Raw genomic sequence first — 19,157 nt, forward strand, 5'->3', positions numbered from 1 at the left:
TCTGAGGGAAATGTATTTCTATTTGTTTTTTCCTTTAGGTCAGTAGTCTAAGATGGCTTGTCCCAGAGTTGGAACTAAACATGTTTAAAATGAAGGACTGCACAAATAATAAGATGTAAACTGTGAACTGGGATAGGAATGGATCTGTGTATATGTTTGTATAAGAGTTACTGGAAAATAAGAGGTGATAAAACCATAAATACCAACAATAGTTACTAATAAAAATAGTCTGTAAGATGCAGAGCTGCATCTTATGTTTTGAAAGGAACTGATTACAAACTTGTATGTGACAAGTTGGGTATGAAAAATGTTTAGGTTTGCCTGAAAAGAATCCAAACACCCAAACTCTGCCTCTACGGAAACATGCAGACGTCTACAGGCCACTACCAACAGTACATTGTTGGCAATCAACAATGCACTGCCCAGACAGTGCTAATGGGGAGGGAGCTCATCTTTTAGGTGCTTGATGCTACACGTTTGTGTCCTCTCAAGTGTGAGTTCATTTCAAGTAAACTATCACTTTAAGAAATTTAATCCACAGTTGAATGGTTTTCTGAAGAGTAAATGTTGGATAAATTCGCCTAACGAAATGAAGTGACAGATGAGAGGACGGTTCTGTAGGTTGCAGTTGCACTTTTTGGGTTCTCTTGTATCTTTTCTTATCTTTTAAAGGGAGTACATTGTTGAATATCAACAATGGCACTAAGAAGCCTTGTTGTTGTGGTACCTTGTTCACAGTTTGTGTTAGCTGTGGGAGTCATTTGGCTATCTGGGAAAGGGAACAGATGAAATCCAGTACCTGGTGGGATCGGTACATGATGGTAAGGTGAAGCACACAAACCACAAACCCACTTCAACGTCATCAGACGCTTCTCAGTGACGGGTTTTACCAAAACTCACTGAGAAGCGTGGAAATCTGAACTAGCAGCAGACAGACATCTGAAAACAGCAGCTGGGATCCAGGTGTGAGCCAATCCAGGTGAGGTTTTTGGGTTTAACTGAAGTGCAAACGTGTTGTAGACGAGCTGAACGGCAGGTTCAGTGTCAGCTGCAGCCTACAGCGCTACGCTAACTACAAACTGCTGCTACGCTCAGATCAGATACTCACACGTCTTGCAGCATCCGTCCATGTAACTAACGACGGTTCCTCCGATCTGAGAGGAGACGAGAGTCAGCAAGCAGGTGAACATATTACCATCCGTTTACCACAGTGAAGCTATTCTACAGCAGCGGCTCTAAAGTTACCTGACCTCTGCAGATCAAGAGTTTTAAAGTTTCAGTGCGTCAGTAAAAACATCTTCAATACTTCCAGATTAAAACAGATCTCGTTATTTTTAGTCTGTATGAAAAGACTGAAACGATTTTCTGTTAGGCCTCATATTCATCCCACGTAAGAAAAACTGAATGACATGAATGATTTGGAATCATCAATCATGGTAAAAAAAAAAAAATTACACAGCTCCCGAGTTTTCACAAGTTACATATTTACACATTATGACATTAATATGATACACGTTTTATTTGTGTCTGATTTTACATGTGTATCATTTAAAACATGAGTATCACATAAATGCGCATGACATGTTATATATGTGATAAACATGGGTTGCACATGTTTTTTCACATGTAGTATTTAGTTATTTGCTTATGTATTTACTAACTTAGCTAATTAGTAAGTTTTATTAACTAAAACTTACTAATTTACTTAGTTAACTATCTCACTTGTTTCTTAGTTCATTATTTACTGATTTACTAGTTAGTTACTTCTTAGTTTAATTGTTTTTTTACTTATTTAGTCATTTACTTACCTTGTTACTTAGTTGCTCCTGAGTTTGCTGCTTAGCTATTTGCTTAGTTATTCACTTACCTATTTACTAAGTTACTTAATTACTTTACCGTGTTTCTATTTAGGTACCTACATTCTTATCCATTTAGTTAAGTACTTATATAATTAGCTGCTTCTGTAAGCTGCTCACATACTCACATAGATATTTACTTTTTAGTTATTTTCTTACTTCATCATTGACTTATTTAGTTCAGCTAATAAACCTGCACCTGTAAGCTACCAGCTAGCTGCTAGCAGGTCCAGCTTTATTAGCTGTGTGTTTCTGCATCATGCTGACCTTCATGCACTCTGTCTCATTGAAGGGGGGGCAGCTGTAAGAGTAGGAGATGAGGGTCGGTCCGAATGAAGTGTCGGAGCAGTCGAACTTCTTGCAGTTTGACACCCAGGACCTCCCAGGCTGAAAACATCATCATCATCATCATCATCATCATCCTCAAGTTAACCTCAAACGTTTAACAACGTTACACAATTAGTTTTAATTTACAGGAAGCTAACTGCAGCTAACGCTGGATGCACAGCAAACTGCTGACTAACATCATTGAATCACATAATCTCTAAAATTATTATTGATATATGCAGAGGTGGGTAGTAACTAGTTACATTTACTCAGTTACATTTACTTGAGTTACTATATTAAAAAAATACTTTTAGGAGTATTTTTACAATGCTGTACTTTTTACTTTTACTTGACTAAAACATGTTGAACTAGTGCTACTCTTATTTAAGTACAATTTCTGCCCACCTCCTTACTTACACATCCTACACTGATGCTAAACTGCTTTTCTAGTTTCCCTTTTTTAAAAAGAATTAAAAATATCTTAAAAAATGGATTATTGTTTAAAAGTTTAATCAAAGTTAAAAGAAATATAGGATTGTAATATTTCACTCCATGTGTAATTTATGAGTTTCTGTGCAAAATGAGGTACAAAAAACATTAAATTTTTCACAATATTCAAATTGAAATGTACCGACACGCACACAATAAAAACTATTCAGAAACTTATAATATGTAATCAATGGCTAGTATAATAAAAAATGAAGTTTTCCTACCTTATAGAGGCCTACCGTCCCGTTCTCGTGTTGATAGATGCAGGAGATGTTTTTACATTCGCCGCAGCAGGTTGACTGGTCTTTAGGAGGAACATAGATCTGATTCTAAAACACAAGAATTCAGGATAATTAAACCCAAGAAACACAACTTTCTCTGCCTCCCTCAGTTATACAGCCGATGAGTTCTTGGTGTGCCTCAGGAATGAGTCTTTGGTCCTTTCCGTTTCTCAGATACGGTTTGGTTTTTGCTTTAAGTTAGCCAGTAGACATTTCATATAGTGACTCCATTTCACTGAGTAAACATGTAATCTAAAAAAGCTGCCAGAGCCTTTAAAACATTAATAATAAATGTCTAACTTTGTGTTTTGACACCTGATGCATCCAGACAAAGTAATAAATTTCCGTTATTGATGACGTCTCACCGGGTGGCAGTGGGCGGAGCAGTTGACCGTGGAAATCCGCAGCAGGTAAAATCCACTCGCCGGGTCCAGAACCTGGCTGCAGTGGCGACTGTAACACAAACCGTCGTCTCCGTGCTCAACGAGCGTCTGGCCCGGCCGCAGCAGTCCGCGCTCGCCGAACACACACACGGCTTCACGCACTGAACACACACACACACACACGGGTCACGTTTTATGTGTAGATGTGCAAAAGCTGATCAAATGCTATAACACTGGAAAAAATAGCTGATAAAACTATTGTTAAAAAAACCCAGAATAAGTAACTGGTTGCATTAAATTAAACTGAAGTATTAAATTGGAATCGAGTGAATTAGAATAGATTTTCATTCTATTTACCAAAATGTTGTTTTATTTTATTCAACTATGATTCTAACTGCAGTAAACTGGATAACAGAATTTAATTTTATTCTATTAAAAAAAATTATAATTTAATTTAACTGCAATAAAATGAATTCAAATGTGCTGTCATTAAAAGTGCATTTTATGTGAGGATAAATAAACTCTAATAAAATGAATTCAGTTTTTTTAAAACTGAATTAAAGCTGAGCTCCACCAGGTCAGCTGGTTTTACTGCTGCATGCCCTGTACAATGGCTGCTGGAGAAGACAAGTGTTTTGTGGTGACTCACCATCTAGAAACCACTTTCTGCATTCTTGTTGGTTATGCAGGAGGCTCCACTTCTGCTTTTCAAAGATGTACAGTTGTATAACTGAGCGTCTGTTTGCAGCCATTTTCAGGCGCGAATGGAAACGTTGAATTTTTCGATTTGTAGTTGTGTTTAGTGATTTGTTGATGTGTTTTGCACTTCACTGCCACCGCACAGAACTGGGCAGACTAAAATCTGATTATCTAAGAATTATTTTGTGCAAAAAATGTAATTAAAAGTTTGGTTTCGCCCATAGATCTATCCTAACCTGTTACTGGAATCAGACAGGGTGATTCTACACACGGTGTTTGGTGTGTAGAATCACAGCCTCAGTGTTTAATCTGAGCAGAACTCACCACACTTGTATCTCTTGCAGGAGCACTGGTTCTGTGGGTCGGACAGGAAGGCCCGGTCAAGCTGTGCAGCTTCTCCCTGAACAGAGCACCCAGAGAGATCCGACCTCTCATTCTGATTACTGTAAAAACAGAATATTATTTCTCACAGCCAGAACTTACCAGGCTACATTTAGGAGAGACGATCTTTTCGCAGCTGCAGACTGTAAACAGAAACAAGAGGAATAAAAATTATTTAGGTTTTTATTTTAACGCTGAAGCTGATCTTAAACCAAACAGCAGCGTGTTGGGAATCATACCGCATGTTTGGTTGGGACAGCAGAGATTTGGACTGGAAACGGACACGACTGACATCCCAACAGGACAGCTCAGCTGAGGACACCTGTAGGGCTCACACACTGCGCGCACACACACACACACACACACACACACACACACACACACACACACACACACACACACACAGAGTACTACTCAGAAAGTTTCACAAATTTATCCAAAAATACAAAAGGAAGCTGCTGTTTTTATGTGTCCTAGAATGTATTTCTACACAGTCTCAATAAACTGTGTGGTTTCCTTCAGGGCTGAAACAAATAATCAGATTAATCATGACTAATCGATTATTGAGATAACCATCAACTAATTTAGCAATTGATTCATTACTAACTGGGGTACACAGATTCTAAAACATGCCATTTGCTGAAATAACAACATAAACAGACCAGTAATTAAGTCAAAACTGTACAAAAAATATGTAAATTTTGCCATTAAGATTAAAAAAACTTTGTAAATGTTCAGAACTCCTCAAGCAACACTTTTATTTTCACCTCCTTCAAATTCTGTAAAAAGCAAACAAAAAAATCTAATATTAAGCACCTTTTTCTCTCCAATTATTAATTTGATTATCCAATAAATAATCAGCAAATCATCTCAGCACCATATTGATGTTGAGTCGGGCAGAAAGGTCAAACTTTTTTTAGCTGCTGATGCATTTATTAAAGGAATGTTGTTGCAATTTAGGCAATAAAATCTTTATTTTCTTATTTAAAAAGCAATTGAATCATTTTTCGCTTGCATCTTTTTATGTATATATAATATTGTATAAAATAGGCTTACGTGGTTAAATGGAAAGTCTGCAGAATGTGGCAAATGTTTTATATGATTAATCGATTAATCTTCAGAAAAATTTATTACTAAAATAACTGTTACCTGCAGTCCTGGTTCCCACTTTCTTTCCAGGCTTAGTTACTGTATTTGGGTTTGTTTGGATTTATTTTTGTCCACTTTGTTAGAGAAACTGACTGAATTTCATTAATGTCAAAAAAACAAAATTTTGCAGTTAAATAAGAAACAGAATTAAAGTCACACATGAGTAAGTTTATTCACGTGATAAATCAGTAAAAAACATCATCCTCCTTCTACTTCCTGTTGTCTTCTTTGTCGTTTCCACCAGTAGCAACATCCATTTATCACTTCTGATGGGAATTTTTTTTTCCATTGCAGTTTTTTTTTTAAATAAACTAATAAAAAAATAACACTTCATCCTAGCACAAAAACATTTTATTAAAAATTAGATTAAAAAAAATATTTAATCAGCAAATTTATTTTAGTTTTATGATTCAGCTTAAAAAACTGCTTAAAAGGAGCTTATTGGGAAACATGTTGTACAGTATGGGTGCATCAGAGACCAAAAATGCTATTGCTGATATTAAAAATGTATAAATAATTGTACATTTAAGGATGAGAATGCGTAGTTTATTCAATGTGGGAATAATTTCAATGTGAGTTTATCTGGTGTGATTTAAATGTTTGTAAGTATGAGAAAGACATCTTGTATCTTCTACCTGCTCCGTTTCAAACTAATTATGTAAAATTGCATAATAATTTGTTTTATAAATTTTTTTTTTCCTGTTCTTACTTTCTTGTCTGTTTGAAATAATTTAGGTAATTTTAAGGTCAGGGAGCGAATGTGTGTTTCCTCACCGCACTGGTAGGACGGGCAGCATCGATCCGTGCTGTTGCTGTCGACGCTCAGCACGTCGCCGTCCCGGCAGGAAGGAGGCCTCTCCGCACAGGAAGAGCACACTGCAGGAGGAAAACCCACCCAGAATCAACAAAATGAGGATTCAGTGCAGGAATAATCAGAAACGGAGGCTGGACTGACTGCAGATGTGGGCCAGACAGCAGCTGCCTTCGGCTCTGGTGGCGACCAGCGTCTGGTCGTCTCTGCAGGCGGGAAGCTCAGACTCACAACGCTCAGGATCGCACTCTGGAAAACAAAAACACAAAGAAGGTCAGAAACAGTCGCAGTGAGTCAGCGCTTCTGTACATTTACATCTGCAGTAAAGCCATAAGGAAAGTGCATCTCTTTAAATTCCAGTGTTTCCACAGAAATAATTTGTTTTTCACCAGAAATAACAGAATTCAGACTGCACTGCAAAAATGCAAAATATTACCAGTAATTTTTGGTTTAGTTTTTAGTGCAAATATCTGAAATCAGACAAAACTAACTTACAAGTAACTTTATCTTTTTCCTTTCTTTTAAAAACTTGACACAGAAATAAAATTACAACAAATTTCCTTCCTGTAGTTGATATTTGTATTTTAATTTATAGAGATTTGCAGGCGCTTGTTTATGCAAAATCAAACATTTCCTAGAAAAAGCCAGGAATGTTATAGAAAAAATAAATACATTTTTGAGTTTCAAAAGTAAAAAAATTGAACTTTTGAAACTAAAAATGTCCATGCTTTTTCTAGAGAAATTGTAAGATTATAATCTAAATATTTACGTTCTTCTTGCTAATTTTCAACTTTTGCAGCTCAGAAAGCCCCTTATTTTTTTCAAGATAATTTCTGAGATTAATCTAAAAAAAATATTGGCACAAATTTACTTTTTTTTACTTATTTATTTACAATGGCCACCATTATAGTACAATTTGTGTTTTGAATCATCTTCATTTACCACCGGCGCTTATTTTAGAGATAATTTTATCATTCCTATAGAGGCTACAACTAACCTGACGGATAAACAAACACAAAGACAGAGAGGCTGGAAAGGAGAATAATATTTTAATGTTTTTTTTTGACTCCTGCGGTCTAAAATTACTGATTTTGCGGTATCTTTTCAAAAAGCTGCTTCTTTTTTTTTACTTTAGTTTTTAGTAACATGGTGTAACAAAAAATGTGAAATTGTTGCACATAACCTTCCCTTTGTTTAAAATTAGTCTCAAAATATCTGAGTTTTTGGCAGAAAAATTAACAGGTCATTTCTATCTACATCGGTAAAAAAGGAAACTCACCACAGACGTAGTCCGGACAGCAGGACTCTGGTCTGTAGTACGACACCAGCTTTTCCCCATATTTACACTCAGGAGGGAAGCGATCGCACAGACTCTGGTTACAAACTGCAGTACATGTCAAATCACAGCATGATGTCAGTGTTTCTTGGTTCTTTCAGTGATCAAAGCGACCTGAACGAGCGTTTCGTTGGCTCACCGCAGACTTTGTGAGGACAGCAGCTCGTGTCGTCAGACATGCTGATGATCATCTCCCCGGTTCGGTGGCAAACCGGCGCCGGTGCGCTGGAGCAGTCGTACTCCACGGGAACGATGGTGTCGTTGTCGCAGCGGTACATGCAGCAGCCGTCCTGCGAGGCCTTCCACACCTCGCCGGGCGACCGAGGAACGCCGCCGCTGTCGGTGCAGGCTGCAGACAAACAGAAGAAATAAAAGCCTGCATCACATAGAACCCCAACAGGAAACAACTTCAGACAAAATAAAGAGACTTTAACTGATTTAAATCCATTTAAAGGAATCATTTGTCACAAATAACATGCAATACTAAAGCCTGACCCATTTTAATTTAGCTTTAATTTAACTTAGCACTACAAAAACACTAAATCTTTCAAATACTTCGCCACAGAAGAAGTAAAAACACTCACTTGTGTTCATAATTGGTTTGGGCACCAGCTACACTGCAAAAACACAACATCTTATCAAGTATTTTTGTCAGGCTTCTAGTCCAAATATCTTATTACACTTGAATTAAGACAAAACTAACTTACAAGTAACTTTTCAGTGACATACAGGAGCTTATTTTAAGTCAAAAAAATCCTTAATATTGATGAAAATGTCGCAGTTCCACTGGCAGATTATTTAACTTATATCAGGGTGAAAATGTCTTGTCTGTGAAATAATCTGCCAGTGGAACTAGTGTGTTTATTCTTTTACTGTTTTATAGTTTTTAATATTTTAAAGTATTGAGAAACAGGCTGTTTTGAATAAAGTTATATTCTTTTTTTTTTATTGTTGTGAGGATGTAAAGTGTAAAGCTGACTCAGGTCACTGTACCCAGATCTTCCTAATGGCATAATTAAAGTTGATTGATTAGTACTTTTTCATCATTATTACGGAATTTCTTTACTTAAAACAAACTCTTACAATTTGCTGAAAAGTTACTGCTTCTTTTTTAATTGTATTAAGATATTTGCACTAGAAACTAGACACCACTTGGTAAGATTGGGTGTTTTGCAGTGCAGGAGTCTTTATTTTTGTACATTTGCTGATGTTTCTAATCCTGAGTGTCAGATGGAAGAGGTAAAGTTGTGTCCTTACAGCACTTCTCAGGGCTGATGCAGAGAGCCGAGTACGGCCGGTGGAGCAGCATTCCCTCGGGGCAGACGCAGCCCTCCGTCAGGCCAGAGCAGTGGTCCGGATCAGAGTCAAAGTCGTGGTTCGGACAGGACTGAGACGTGCAGGCCGGCAGACAGGCCTGGTAGCTCAGAGAGCCGGGACACACGAAGGCTGCAGGGAAAGAAAATATCAGCAAATGAAGTCAGGATGCACCACCCATCAATTTATCTTGGGAATAAAGCACTGAAAGACAAATATTGTTCCATAATCTACCTTCTTTTTTCAGATTTATCCCAGCTTGTGGGATAAATCACAAGGTGTGTGAATTATGTGAATTCACACATAATTCACATAATTCACTTATTAAGATGTTTTGTTATTTCTTTTGCTTTACAATGGCTGCTGGAAAAGAAGTTTGTTATGTTGTGGACTTAACATCCAGAGACCACCTGCTGCATTCTTGTTGGTTGTGCTTCACTAATGCTTTTTAAACATGTAAGGCTGAGTAACTGCTCAGCTGTTTGCAGCTGTAGTGTAAACATTGAGTTGGGGGGCGTGGCCAGCAGCAGCTTATTTGGATTTAAAGTGACAGTGACCTGAAACAGCTCATTCTGACTCTCATTATCTAAGAATTATTTTGTGCAAAAAATGTAATGAACATATTTTTCATAACGCATAGATCTATCCTAACCTGTTAAAGGAAGCATAATAGGTCACCTTTAATCTTCATACCTTTAAATGGTATGTAAAATACACAGTTTCAGGACTTAGGAACAAGCATGAAAGCAGGAATCTTACGGCAGTAATCCGGCCTCCTCCACTTGATGCAGATACTGAATTTATGGCAAGTTGCCACATAAGCAGCCAGAGCCACACAGTGGTTGTTCACATACTCTGAATCTCTCACCCAAACCTCACAAAACGTGCTGGGCGGCACCTGGAGACGAAGAAGCAACGATCAAACTACCTGCAACACGAGAACTCAGACAGAACGGGAGCCTGTTGAGGAGTTCGGAGTAAACGTACAAATGCGTGACACGATGTGAAGGCATTGTCCTCCAGCATGGCCAGGCAGCGTGAGCAGTCACTGGTGGAGCAGTTGTGTTCGCGCCGACGGCTGTAGCTGACGTAGCTGGTGGTGTTGGGAACCTGCCAGCTGTCGATGAACAGAACCGGGTCCTGGCTTACGGCCAAAACCGAGCCGTTGGGCAGAGTGAGATCGTTGGTCAGATCTCCATCGCAGAAACCTGAAGGGGTTAAATATTAAAATACTAAAATATTAAAACTCAAAATGTTTCTGAATGTGACAAATGCAAATAAACTTCAAACTTCAGTTCTGGTTCAGAGTTGGGTAGTAACTGGTTACATTTACATAAGTAACTTTTTTTTAAAAATTTGAGTACTTTTATTGCGCTGTACGTTTTACTTGAGTCATTTTATTATGAAGTATCTCTACTCTTACTTGAGTAAAATTTCTGGATTCTCTATTCACTGAATGAAAAATAAACATGTTTTAACCAAAAGTTCACCAGACACACACACACACCTGCAGTTTCTGTTAAAGTTTAACAAGTTTTATTCAAAGAAACTGATTTGGAAAAAAACGAAATGTGATTAAAATTTGTTTCCTTACTTATAGGAATTATTGTCATTTTGTCCTTAAAATACAAAAAATTCCACTAAAATGTATACGTTGGTCCATCTGATGATGTAATTTTTAAATATTAAATGACTGATAATTTGATCAGTAACTCAGTACTTTTTACTCTTCATTGAGTACAATTTTTCAGTACTCTTCCACCTCTTTCATATTTAATGAAAAATATCAAACATTACAGTTTTACAGACTGAAAATATCACTGTAGCTCCAATATGGTTGGATCCAAAAGAACAAATCCAGACATATCCAAAGTTCTGCCATCTTTGATAAACCTTCAACGACCTTGGGGAGCCACTGATCCATGGTACTTCACACAACTATTCAAGAAAATATGGCTCCTTGCTTGGAGGGAAAGTAGAAACTTCTTCTCTTCTTACCACAGAGGCCCATGGTGGGGAGTTTGCTGCCTGCGTCGTCGGCGTCGATCACCATCATGCCGGTGCTGTGGTACCACTGCACCTTGAGCCCGGCCGGGCTGCGGATCAGGTACATGTTGCCTGTGTCGTAGATCTCAAAGCCGTACTTTTTAAAACGAGGCTTGGCGTAGCGCGAGTTCACGAAGAGCTGGTTAAAGATTCAAGAGTGCAAAATGTCAAATATTTACAATGCAGGACGTTGCAGTTTAAGGTAAGACGCGCCTTACTCTCCTCTGCAGTCTGTCGACGACAACCTGAATCGATTTGTGTGTGATGTTGAGTGAAACCAGACACAAGTTGGTGAAATTCCAGATGAGCTTTAGAAAGAATAAGGAAAATATTAATCAGTGAGGTTTGGCTGCATCCACACAGCAGAAAAATATGACAGAAATCTGAGTTTTTATGCCACTGTGACGCTTCTGTACGTGGTGCTAATGAGCGGTCATGTCGCATTTTATCCATTAAAAGTATTAAATAAGGATGTAAACATTGACCAAAAATTATAATTATGAACTTGTGAAAGAAATCTGTCACTGATCCCAACACTCCAGACTCTGACTCCTCATCCAAACAGATTTCTCTACAGAAATTAAAGTCAAAGCTCCACAGAAAGCTGCTGTTAATTGTTCTTTTTTTCAGCTTCCTTCATGTTGATACAGTCAGCTCTCATTGCTCAATAGACTTTAAAAACTTCAAAACACTGTAAAAACACCAAATTTTACCAAGTATTTTTTGGTTTAGTTTCTACTGCAAATATCTCAGTACACTTGAAATAAAACAAAACTAACTTACAAGTAACTTTTCTGCAAGAAATAGGAGCTTGTTTCAACTAAAAAATTCTTCAATATAGATAAAAAGTTCTAGTTTCACTGACAGATTATTTTAGGTGTAAAATGGGAAAAATGTTTTGTTAAAAGTGAAATAATCTGCCAATAGAACTAGAACTTTTTCATCAATATTAAAGAATTATTTACATAAAGCAAGCTCCTATATGGTTAAGAAAAGTTACTTAGTAAGTTAGTTTGTCTTATTTCAGGAGTGCTAAGATATTTGCACTATAAACTAGAAAAATTTCTTGTTACGGTTTTGTTTTGGCAGTGTAAAAAAGCAGCGTCCATTATTACTACTACTGTGCAACATCAACGTTCTTTGCTTGGGGATCATAAATTGTTGACATCTGATTGTTGAGTCTAATTAGTAGTATGAACAATCAACCGGATTCCAGCCACAAAATCAGAATTGAGCATCAACACCTGCTGTCTGGGTTTATGAGACGATGGCGCTCACCGCTCGCTCAGAGTTCACCGGACATTCCTGAATCAGGACACTGAGGGTCTCGTTGGGAAGCTGGGCAACGATGTATGAGGCAGCTTTGAAAACGGCAAAGCTGTCCCCATCAAAAGTGATCACATTGAGATCGGGGAACATCGAGCAGCGACCTACGACATAAAGCAACAAAATATCAGGGGAACTCCTGCCGAAGCACACTTCTGAACAAGAAATGGTCAAAAACTCTGGATATTTCTGTGTTTCCTTACATGGGCAATCCCATTTCGGGCAGCACTTGTCTCCATTGACCAGAATAGCAAAGCCAAGCAGGCCGCAGTTTGGAGGCTCAGCTGTGAAGGGGCAGCTCTGGGATTTATTGAACAGGATGAGCTGGTTGTTGACACAGATGTACTTTGTGCATTCGTCGACTATCTCTGCATACGGAGGCTGAAAATTGTTTTTAAATTGGAGAGATGCTTGTAAACATGATATTCTTGTGAACAGAGTTATTCTTCCACATTTGTCGCAACGTTTTGCCTGAAATGTGAACAGGAGACTCATAAGTCTGAGGTTGTTTCCACAAATACTAGTCTGATAGACTCGGTTCAATCAGGGACCAAAGTTGCAACATTTGTTACATTTTCAGCTGCTGTGGTTTGCTGTCACACTGCACTGCATCAAACGAACCAAACTAATCGAAAACCTGTTCCCCTCCTCTACTGCAGGGGCGCTCTATTAATGCCCTGCGCTAAATGTCAGATGCGCAGGATCCCGCCCACATCTCCCTGCTAGAAGGCAAAACCTGCTGGCCGATGATGACTAGCATTGGTTTTAGCTGTTAAGTTATGAATCCACTAAATCTTAAATGTACGCGTGATATATAAAAGAAAAAGGTATGCAGTGCTTTGCTACCAATTGTTAACATTACCACAACAAGACAACAAGGTCAGGAAAAAGTTGAATTAAGAAAAAAAAAAGGGGGAAGTAGTACAGTTATGCTAGCTTGACTTTAACAACCTTGACACGTAGATGTGACGTGGGATTCTGTGTTTTCAGTTCAGTTAAAAAACAAAAAAAGAGCGACCATCACACCAACTCTGACAGATCATCAGTAGAGCAGGTGTTTAAATTAGCTAATGAACTACAGCAGTGTTAGATTAGCTAATAGCAGCGGTAGCTAATCAACCACAGCAATCAGTTACTAATATTTGCAAAATAAACATCAAGCCTAAAAACATAACACTGCCACAGACTGAATGTTCTGTTCTTAGTGTGGGAAATGTTTGAGTGTTTTTTGGTGCTTAATCCTAAAACATAAAGTGACGCTGTTGTCAGTTGCTATGGTAACAATTCTATGTATAGCATAGCCCAGTGGTCCCCAACCTTTTTAGTCGCGTGGACCGGTCAGCCCTTCGCAATTTTGCTGCGGGAGGGAGGAGGGGAGGGTAAGTATCAAGTCCGATGCTGTTGGGGGGGGACGCGCGCCGTACTCCGATGTTGTTTTGTTACTCATTCTGCTGCAAGTTGGCTCAATTTTGACGCGCAAGACGTAACCGGTAAAATCCGGTTTAGGATTTTCAGAATAAAAGATCCGGAAGTAGTTCATTATTTCTTGCGCGGCCCGGTACCAATTGGTCCGCGGACCGGTGGTTGGGGACCACTGGCGTAGCCGACACGAAGAGATTGAAAAAAGAAGAATGCCAGTGGTTTTGAGCTATTCTTCAATGGCTTTTCTGCATTATTTTTCCCTTTGTTGTGGCAAACTGCACTAAGTTAGTAATACCTACATCTTCAGGTTTCTTTTAGTTAACAGGATTATTCTGTCGATTAAACAGGGTTGGTGTGAACGCTCCCTTAGTGAACTTACAGTGCACGTCCTTATAGGAGTTTCTGACATTGATGTTAATCGCTCAAATGAAGAACTCGTTGATTCGGCCGCTGTGTGAGGAGAAGTCGAAACTGTTGTCGATCCTGGACTTGTAGGAATTTTTTGGAAGGCGGTGGTGGATTCTTGAAGCGTTGTAGTTGGAACTGGAATACCAGGCTCCTGGGTTGAGACAAAGACATCAGGTCGGGATGGAGACGTCGTTGTTTCAGCTTCTTTGGTTGAGGTTGACTCTCTGGTGAAGGCGGCTGTAGATAATGGTGAAGAGACCGCTACTGGAGCTGTTGTTGTAGTCAAAAGGGAAATTGCTGCCGATGTGGCAACATGATCAACCCTGCTTGCTGTTGTTGCAATGGTTGGAGATGTAGTAGCTGGTGAGCCAACCACAGTTGATCTGGTAGTGGTAGCTGAAGGTCTTGTTGCAACAGTGACCCTTGCGGTGATCGGCCTAACTGCGGACGATGTGGCTCTGGAAGTAACTCTAGATGTTACAGGAAGTCTGGGTGTTGCTGAAAGGGTGGATGTCCTCACAGCGGTAGGTGTAGCTCTTGAAGAGGACACCAGTCGGGTCGTGACCTTCTCCAGGACAGTAGATACCTCTGGAGCTGTTGTAGAGCTTGTTGTGTGGAGCAAATGCAAGGACGGAGAAGACATGCTTGTAGTTGTAGTTGACACTCTGGTCGTAACTGGTTGGGAAGTCTCTGTAATTAACTTAAGAGTGGTGTGAAGACTGGAGGGTCTAGGCCCTCTAGTGGTGGTGGTGAAGGAGGCGACAGGTGGAGTAATCAGCTTCCTGGTGGTTGTGGCTCCACTATCTGGAGCCAATGTTTCTGTGGTGGTGGTAGTTGCTGCAGAGGTAGATGTTGTCCTAGATGTTACTGGAAGAAGAGGAACTTCAGCAGATTTAGCAGACATAGTGGGAGATGCAGAGGGCAGCCCAGGTGTTGTCTCCATTGGCGGCCGGTAGGTGGTAGTGGAAGTGGAGGTGACCTCCCAGTGAGGGGGATACCGAGGCTCAGAGGTTCGCTCAGTATACAGAGGATGGGTGGTGCTCTGTGTGGTTGGGGATTGTTGCAAAGTAGTAATTCCTGTTGAAGGTTTTGTGGTGAAATGAACATCTGTGGACATTGTGGATGTTTCTGGGACAACAAGGGGTCTTGAAGTTAGTTTGCTGGAAGTGGTTTTCCCCGTTACTGGAGCAGCAGCGGACCAGGAAGTCCTATCCGAATAGGCAGCTGACGTGTACCAAGAAGGAGCGGTGCTGCCTGTCATCTTAGCAGGTCTGGGTGAAGCTGTTGTTGTGAAGACTGTAGAGATTTTAGATGCAGGAGATTTTGGGACTGTGACTTTCTTTACGGTTGATGTTTGCCACCTTGTAGTAGCTGAAGTGAAGGCAGACAGTGGAGTTGTAGAGGGTTTAACATGGTAGACGGTTGTTGTAGATGACACAGAAACAGTCGAAGAAGTTGTACGATCAGTTGGAATGATGTGCAAAGTCCTTTCTGTGGTTCCAGTTTGTGTCTTACTGGGAGTGAAAGAGCTAACTGGTTGGAACAGTTCTGTCGTTGCTGTTGACGAATATCCAGTTTGTGCTTCTTTAGTAGTCGAGGTGGGAACAGGAGAAGCTGTTGTAGAGCTTGTGGTTGGTAGTTCTGGCAGGATAAATGGTGCTGTTGTCATTCCCTCTACCGGTGCAGCTTTTGTAGAGGAGGTAGTCGCTGTACTGGAGACAGTGGTTCTGCCTCTTACTGCAGATGTTTCTGCAGATGTTTCTGAGACTCGGGGAGAAACTGAACTCAAAGTTGTTTGACTAACTGCTGAACTCGTGCTTTCGGATGCGTCTTTATGTGGATGACCAACCGTAGACGTTGTGATTGTGGTTGGCCTCCCAGCAGACGTAGTGGTGGTGAGCGGGGAATACTGGGAGTCGATAGGTTTAGTGGAGGAGGAGTCAAAATGACCTGTGGTTGTTCTGGACGTGGTGGGGCTGAATGAGCTCAGCCTGGTCATCCATCTTGTTGCAGCTGATGAAGTTGTAGCAGGAGTTTCAGTTACTCTGACTGTGGACGTTGCCTCCACTTCCTCTGGCCTGACAGCAGAGGGCACTGTTGGCCCAGACAGAGTTCTGGACGGCTCAGGAGTTGCAGATGTAACTACGGCTTCCGGGCGGGCCGGCTCATCAGGGGCAGGTGGTGCTTTGGATGAGGTGGTGTATTTGCTCCCAGAAGTAGCGCTAGAAGCAGCGCTGGTGGGAATTTTCACTGCGTGGTGTGTGTGTGGAGGTGTGGACGATGTGGTGACTTCATAATGTTCAGCTGCTGTGGACGGAGACGGAGGCGCCAATGAATCTGGGAGCCGAATACCTGAAATCACATGAAAACAAGTGTCAGAAAGGCAATAATTAGAAGAACAAAATGTTCATCTAAATTTATGATTTTGCTGAAAACTGAGCTTCGTGAAAATGTTTACACCTGAAAATCTTTCATTTTAGTTTTAGTGTTTTTAGCTTTTTGTAACCATAATCTGAAGGATTAGATTAGGAAATACAATTCTGCTGCAGAAGACGCTGGGCTAAACCAGCATGTTTTAGAAAGTGAAGCACTTTGCTTTAAGTTGGCACATAAAGTAGAAAGAAATCGTGAAAATACTTAATTTATTTAAAGTGTTGTGAGCTTCAAAGCTTATTGTTGTTGTTTTTATTTATTTATTTCAAAGGGAAAAAATCACCTCACATAAAAGTTTTCATCTGCAGTCCCTGTGCGTACAATCAATATAAACACAACACAGGCAAAAATAGAGAATAATAATAGTAACAGTTAATAAAACCATCATAAAAAATAAAAAGCTCATGTTATTTAGTTGAATTTGTCTTATTTAGCATTTATCACAATTTTTCTTTGTAATTTAACATTTACATTACTTTTGAATCAAAACAAAGTTGTTTCCCAGCTGCAAAAAAGTTAAATTACTCAAGCTGATGATGTACTTTTGACATTTTAAATTATTGTAAAAATAATTAAATCAGCAGGTTATAGTTATCAGTAACCAGCCTGATCAAACACTGGTCACCAATTTATCTGCTTTATTTAAAAAACAGCATAATTTTATAGCTTATCCTTCCTATGCAGCAGATTTGACATAAGTCTGTGGACAAGATAATAAATATATTTTTTCTGAAATGTTTTATTTTTGCTTATTCCGTTTTTTAATGTTATTTATTTTCAAAGTGATTGACTTGATCTTGGTGTTTGCCAGTGGGCTGAAATTAATACCAATAATGCACAACAAGCAACGCAAAATTAAAAAATATAATTAAACATGAGTAAATTACCAACACTGAGTAAAAACATGCTGAAGTGGTGCTGCTCTTACTTTGGTACAGTTTTTCCTGCTCTACCGCTTCTGTTCTCCAGACTGAATGTCAATAAAAAAGACTTTATGATACTTACAGTCTTCAACATGAACGCATCGACTGGTGATTTCATCCAGGACCATATTTGAGGGGCAGACAGGAAGGCAGCCCTCTACTCTGCACAGGAAACACATTCACAAAATAAAAGCCTCAACATGTCGGCTCCAATTAAAGCAAACTCTGATCGTTTCACATCATGTTAGAACAGGTAAAGGTCAAAGGTCTCACTGTGGGATGGTGACGCAGGACTCGGCGGACGGGTCGCTGCAGGTCCTGAAGCAGGGGCTGGTGCAGGAGTCGTACCTCCACTGGCAGCGAGGACCCGGAGGGCTGTCTGGTTTGGGGCCTGAACAAAAAACACACATAAATAAATAAATTACCACCAAAGATTACTTTCTTTCATTAAGATGGCCACCAGGTGGCGCTGTGAAGGCCTTAGAAAGTTGGAGGGAAAATTTAAAAAAATGCAAAATTAAAAGTACATTTAAACCCATCAATTTTTTATCTTAAATTTTCCATCATTATTTTTGTTTTCTGTTATTCAATCATATTTTAAAATAAAATAAAAGTTAAAATACTTTATTTAAATGTTATTTCTGATGCTAATTTTCTGATTGGCTACCAGTCAAACTTAGTAAACTGATTTGCTCCTCAGGCAGTGATGTCAGTAACGAGTTAACAAAAAATAACAAAATCGGGGAAAAGAAAAATTTTCCAAATCAGTTTTTTTAAATACAAAACTTCTGAAACTTTAACAAAAGCAGCAGGTGTGTGTCTGGTGAATTTTTGGTTAAAACATGTTTGTTCTTCATTCAGTGGGCAGAACATCCAAGTACATCAAATAAGAGTAAAAATACTTCATAATAAAATTACTCAAATAAAAGTAAAAACTACAGCATAGTACAAATACTCCTAAAGGTAAACTTTTTCAAAAAAAGTACTCAGGTAAATTGAGTAAATGTAGCTAGTTACTAGTGAACTCTGGTTATTTCTGTGGTGTGTTTGTGGCAGTTTTATGTTTGAATTGTGTGAAAACTCTGCTGTGTTGTGATTTTTTTGTGACTCTGACCCGTCAGTCTGAACAGCGACGCCTTGCGGAAACCGTAGCTGTGTCTGAACTTGAGCAGGTGGAGGCGCGGCGGCGTGGCGTGCAGGAAGAAGCCGGGCTTGGCGTGCGACTCCAGCGAGTTGTAGCCCGAGATCCAGGTGTTCCTGTGGAGGACGAAGGTGGCTCCGTCCCAGAATGCATCGCTTCCCTCCCACTTGGCCAGCCTCACCTGGCCGCTGGCGGTGGCGTGCAGGAAGTAGTTCGGTCTGTCGGCGGCTTCAAAGGAAACCCGCGATGAATCTGTGGAGAGGAAAAACTAACTATTGGTTTTGGACACCGCCTACACTGCAAAAACAGAAAATCTGACTTTAAAGCACTTTAAAAAAAACAAAAAAAAACACCTACCTGTTTTTTGGCAATAAGCTAATGTTTGTTAATGTCTGGAAAAGGAGTTGTTTCAAAAACCTCCCACTGCCCTGT

General features: G+C 39.5%; 1 protein-coding gene across 1 annotated transcript in view; it reads right to left on the reverse strand.

Moving 5' to 3' along the window:
- otog (otogelin) overlaps positions 1-19,157 on the reverse strand; it is a 71,308-nt gene that overhangs the window by 3,995 nt on the left and 48,156 nt on the right. The window contains exons 31-52 of the mRNA XM_028014083.1: positions 18,699-18,977; positions 17,858-17,975; positions 17,667-17,746; positions 14,200-16,580; positions 12,602-12,779; positions 12,351-12,502; positions 11,291-11,380; positions 11,025-11,211; positions 10,014-10,234; positions 9,786-9,924; positions 8,970-9,158; positions 7,852-8,061; positions 7,656-7,760; positions 6,521-6,625; positions 6,340-6,441; positions 4,656-4,754; positions 4,519-4,559; positions 4,360-4,435; positions 3,319-3,497; positions 2,897-3,001; positions 2,124-2,243; positions 1,109-1,154 (exon numbers count right to left, since the gene is read on the reverse strand). Coding sequence (XP_027869884.1) covers positions 1,109-1,154; positions 2,124-2,243; positions 2,897-3,001; positions 3,319-3,497; positions 4,360-4,435; positions 4,519-4,559; positions 4,656-4,754; positions 6,340-6,441; positions 6,521-6,625; positions 7,656-7,760; positions 7,852-8,061; positions 8,970-9,158; positions 9,786-9,924; positions 10,014-10,234; positions 11,025-11,211; positions 11,291-11,380; positions 12,351-12,502; positions 12,602-12,779; positions 14,200-16,580; positions 17,667-17,746; positions 17,858-17,975; positions 18,699-18,977 — 5,202 coding nt within the window. The remainder of the gene's footprint in view (positions 1-1,108; positions 1,155-2,123; positions 2,244-2,896; positions 3,002-3,318; positions 3,498-4,359; positions 4,436-4,518; positions 4,560-4,655; positions 4,755-6,339; positions 6,442-6,520; positions 6,626-7,655; positions 7,761-7,851; positions 8,062-8,969; positions 9,159-9,785; positions 9,925-10,013; positions 10,235-11,024; positions 11,212-11,290; positions 11,381-12,350; positions 12,503-12,601; positions 12,780-14,199; positions 16,581-17,666; positions 17,747-17,857; positions 17,976-18,698; positions 18,978-19,157) is intronic.

The sequence above is a fragment of the Xiphophorus couchianus genome, chromosome 4 (genome assembly GCF_001444195.1).
Source record: "Xiphophorus couchianus chromosome 4, X_couchianus-1.0, whole genome shotgun sequence".
Lineage (NCBI taxonomy): Eukaryota > Metazoa > Chordata > Actinopteri > Cyprinodontiformes > Poeciliidae > Xiphophorus > Xiphophorus couchianus.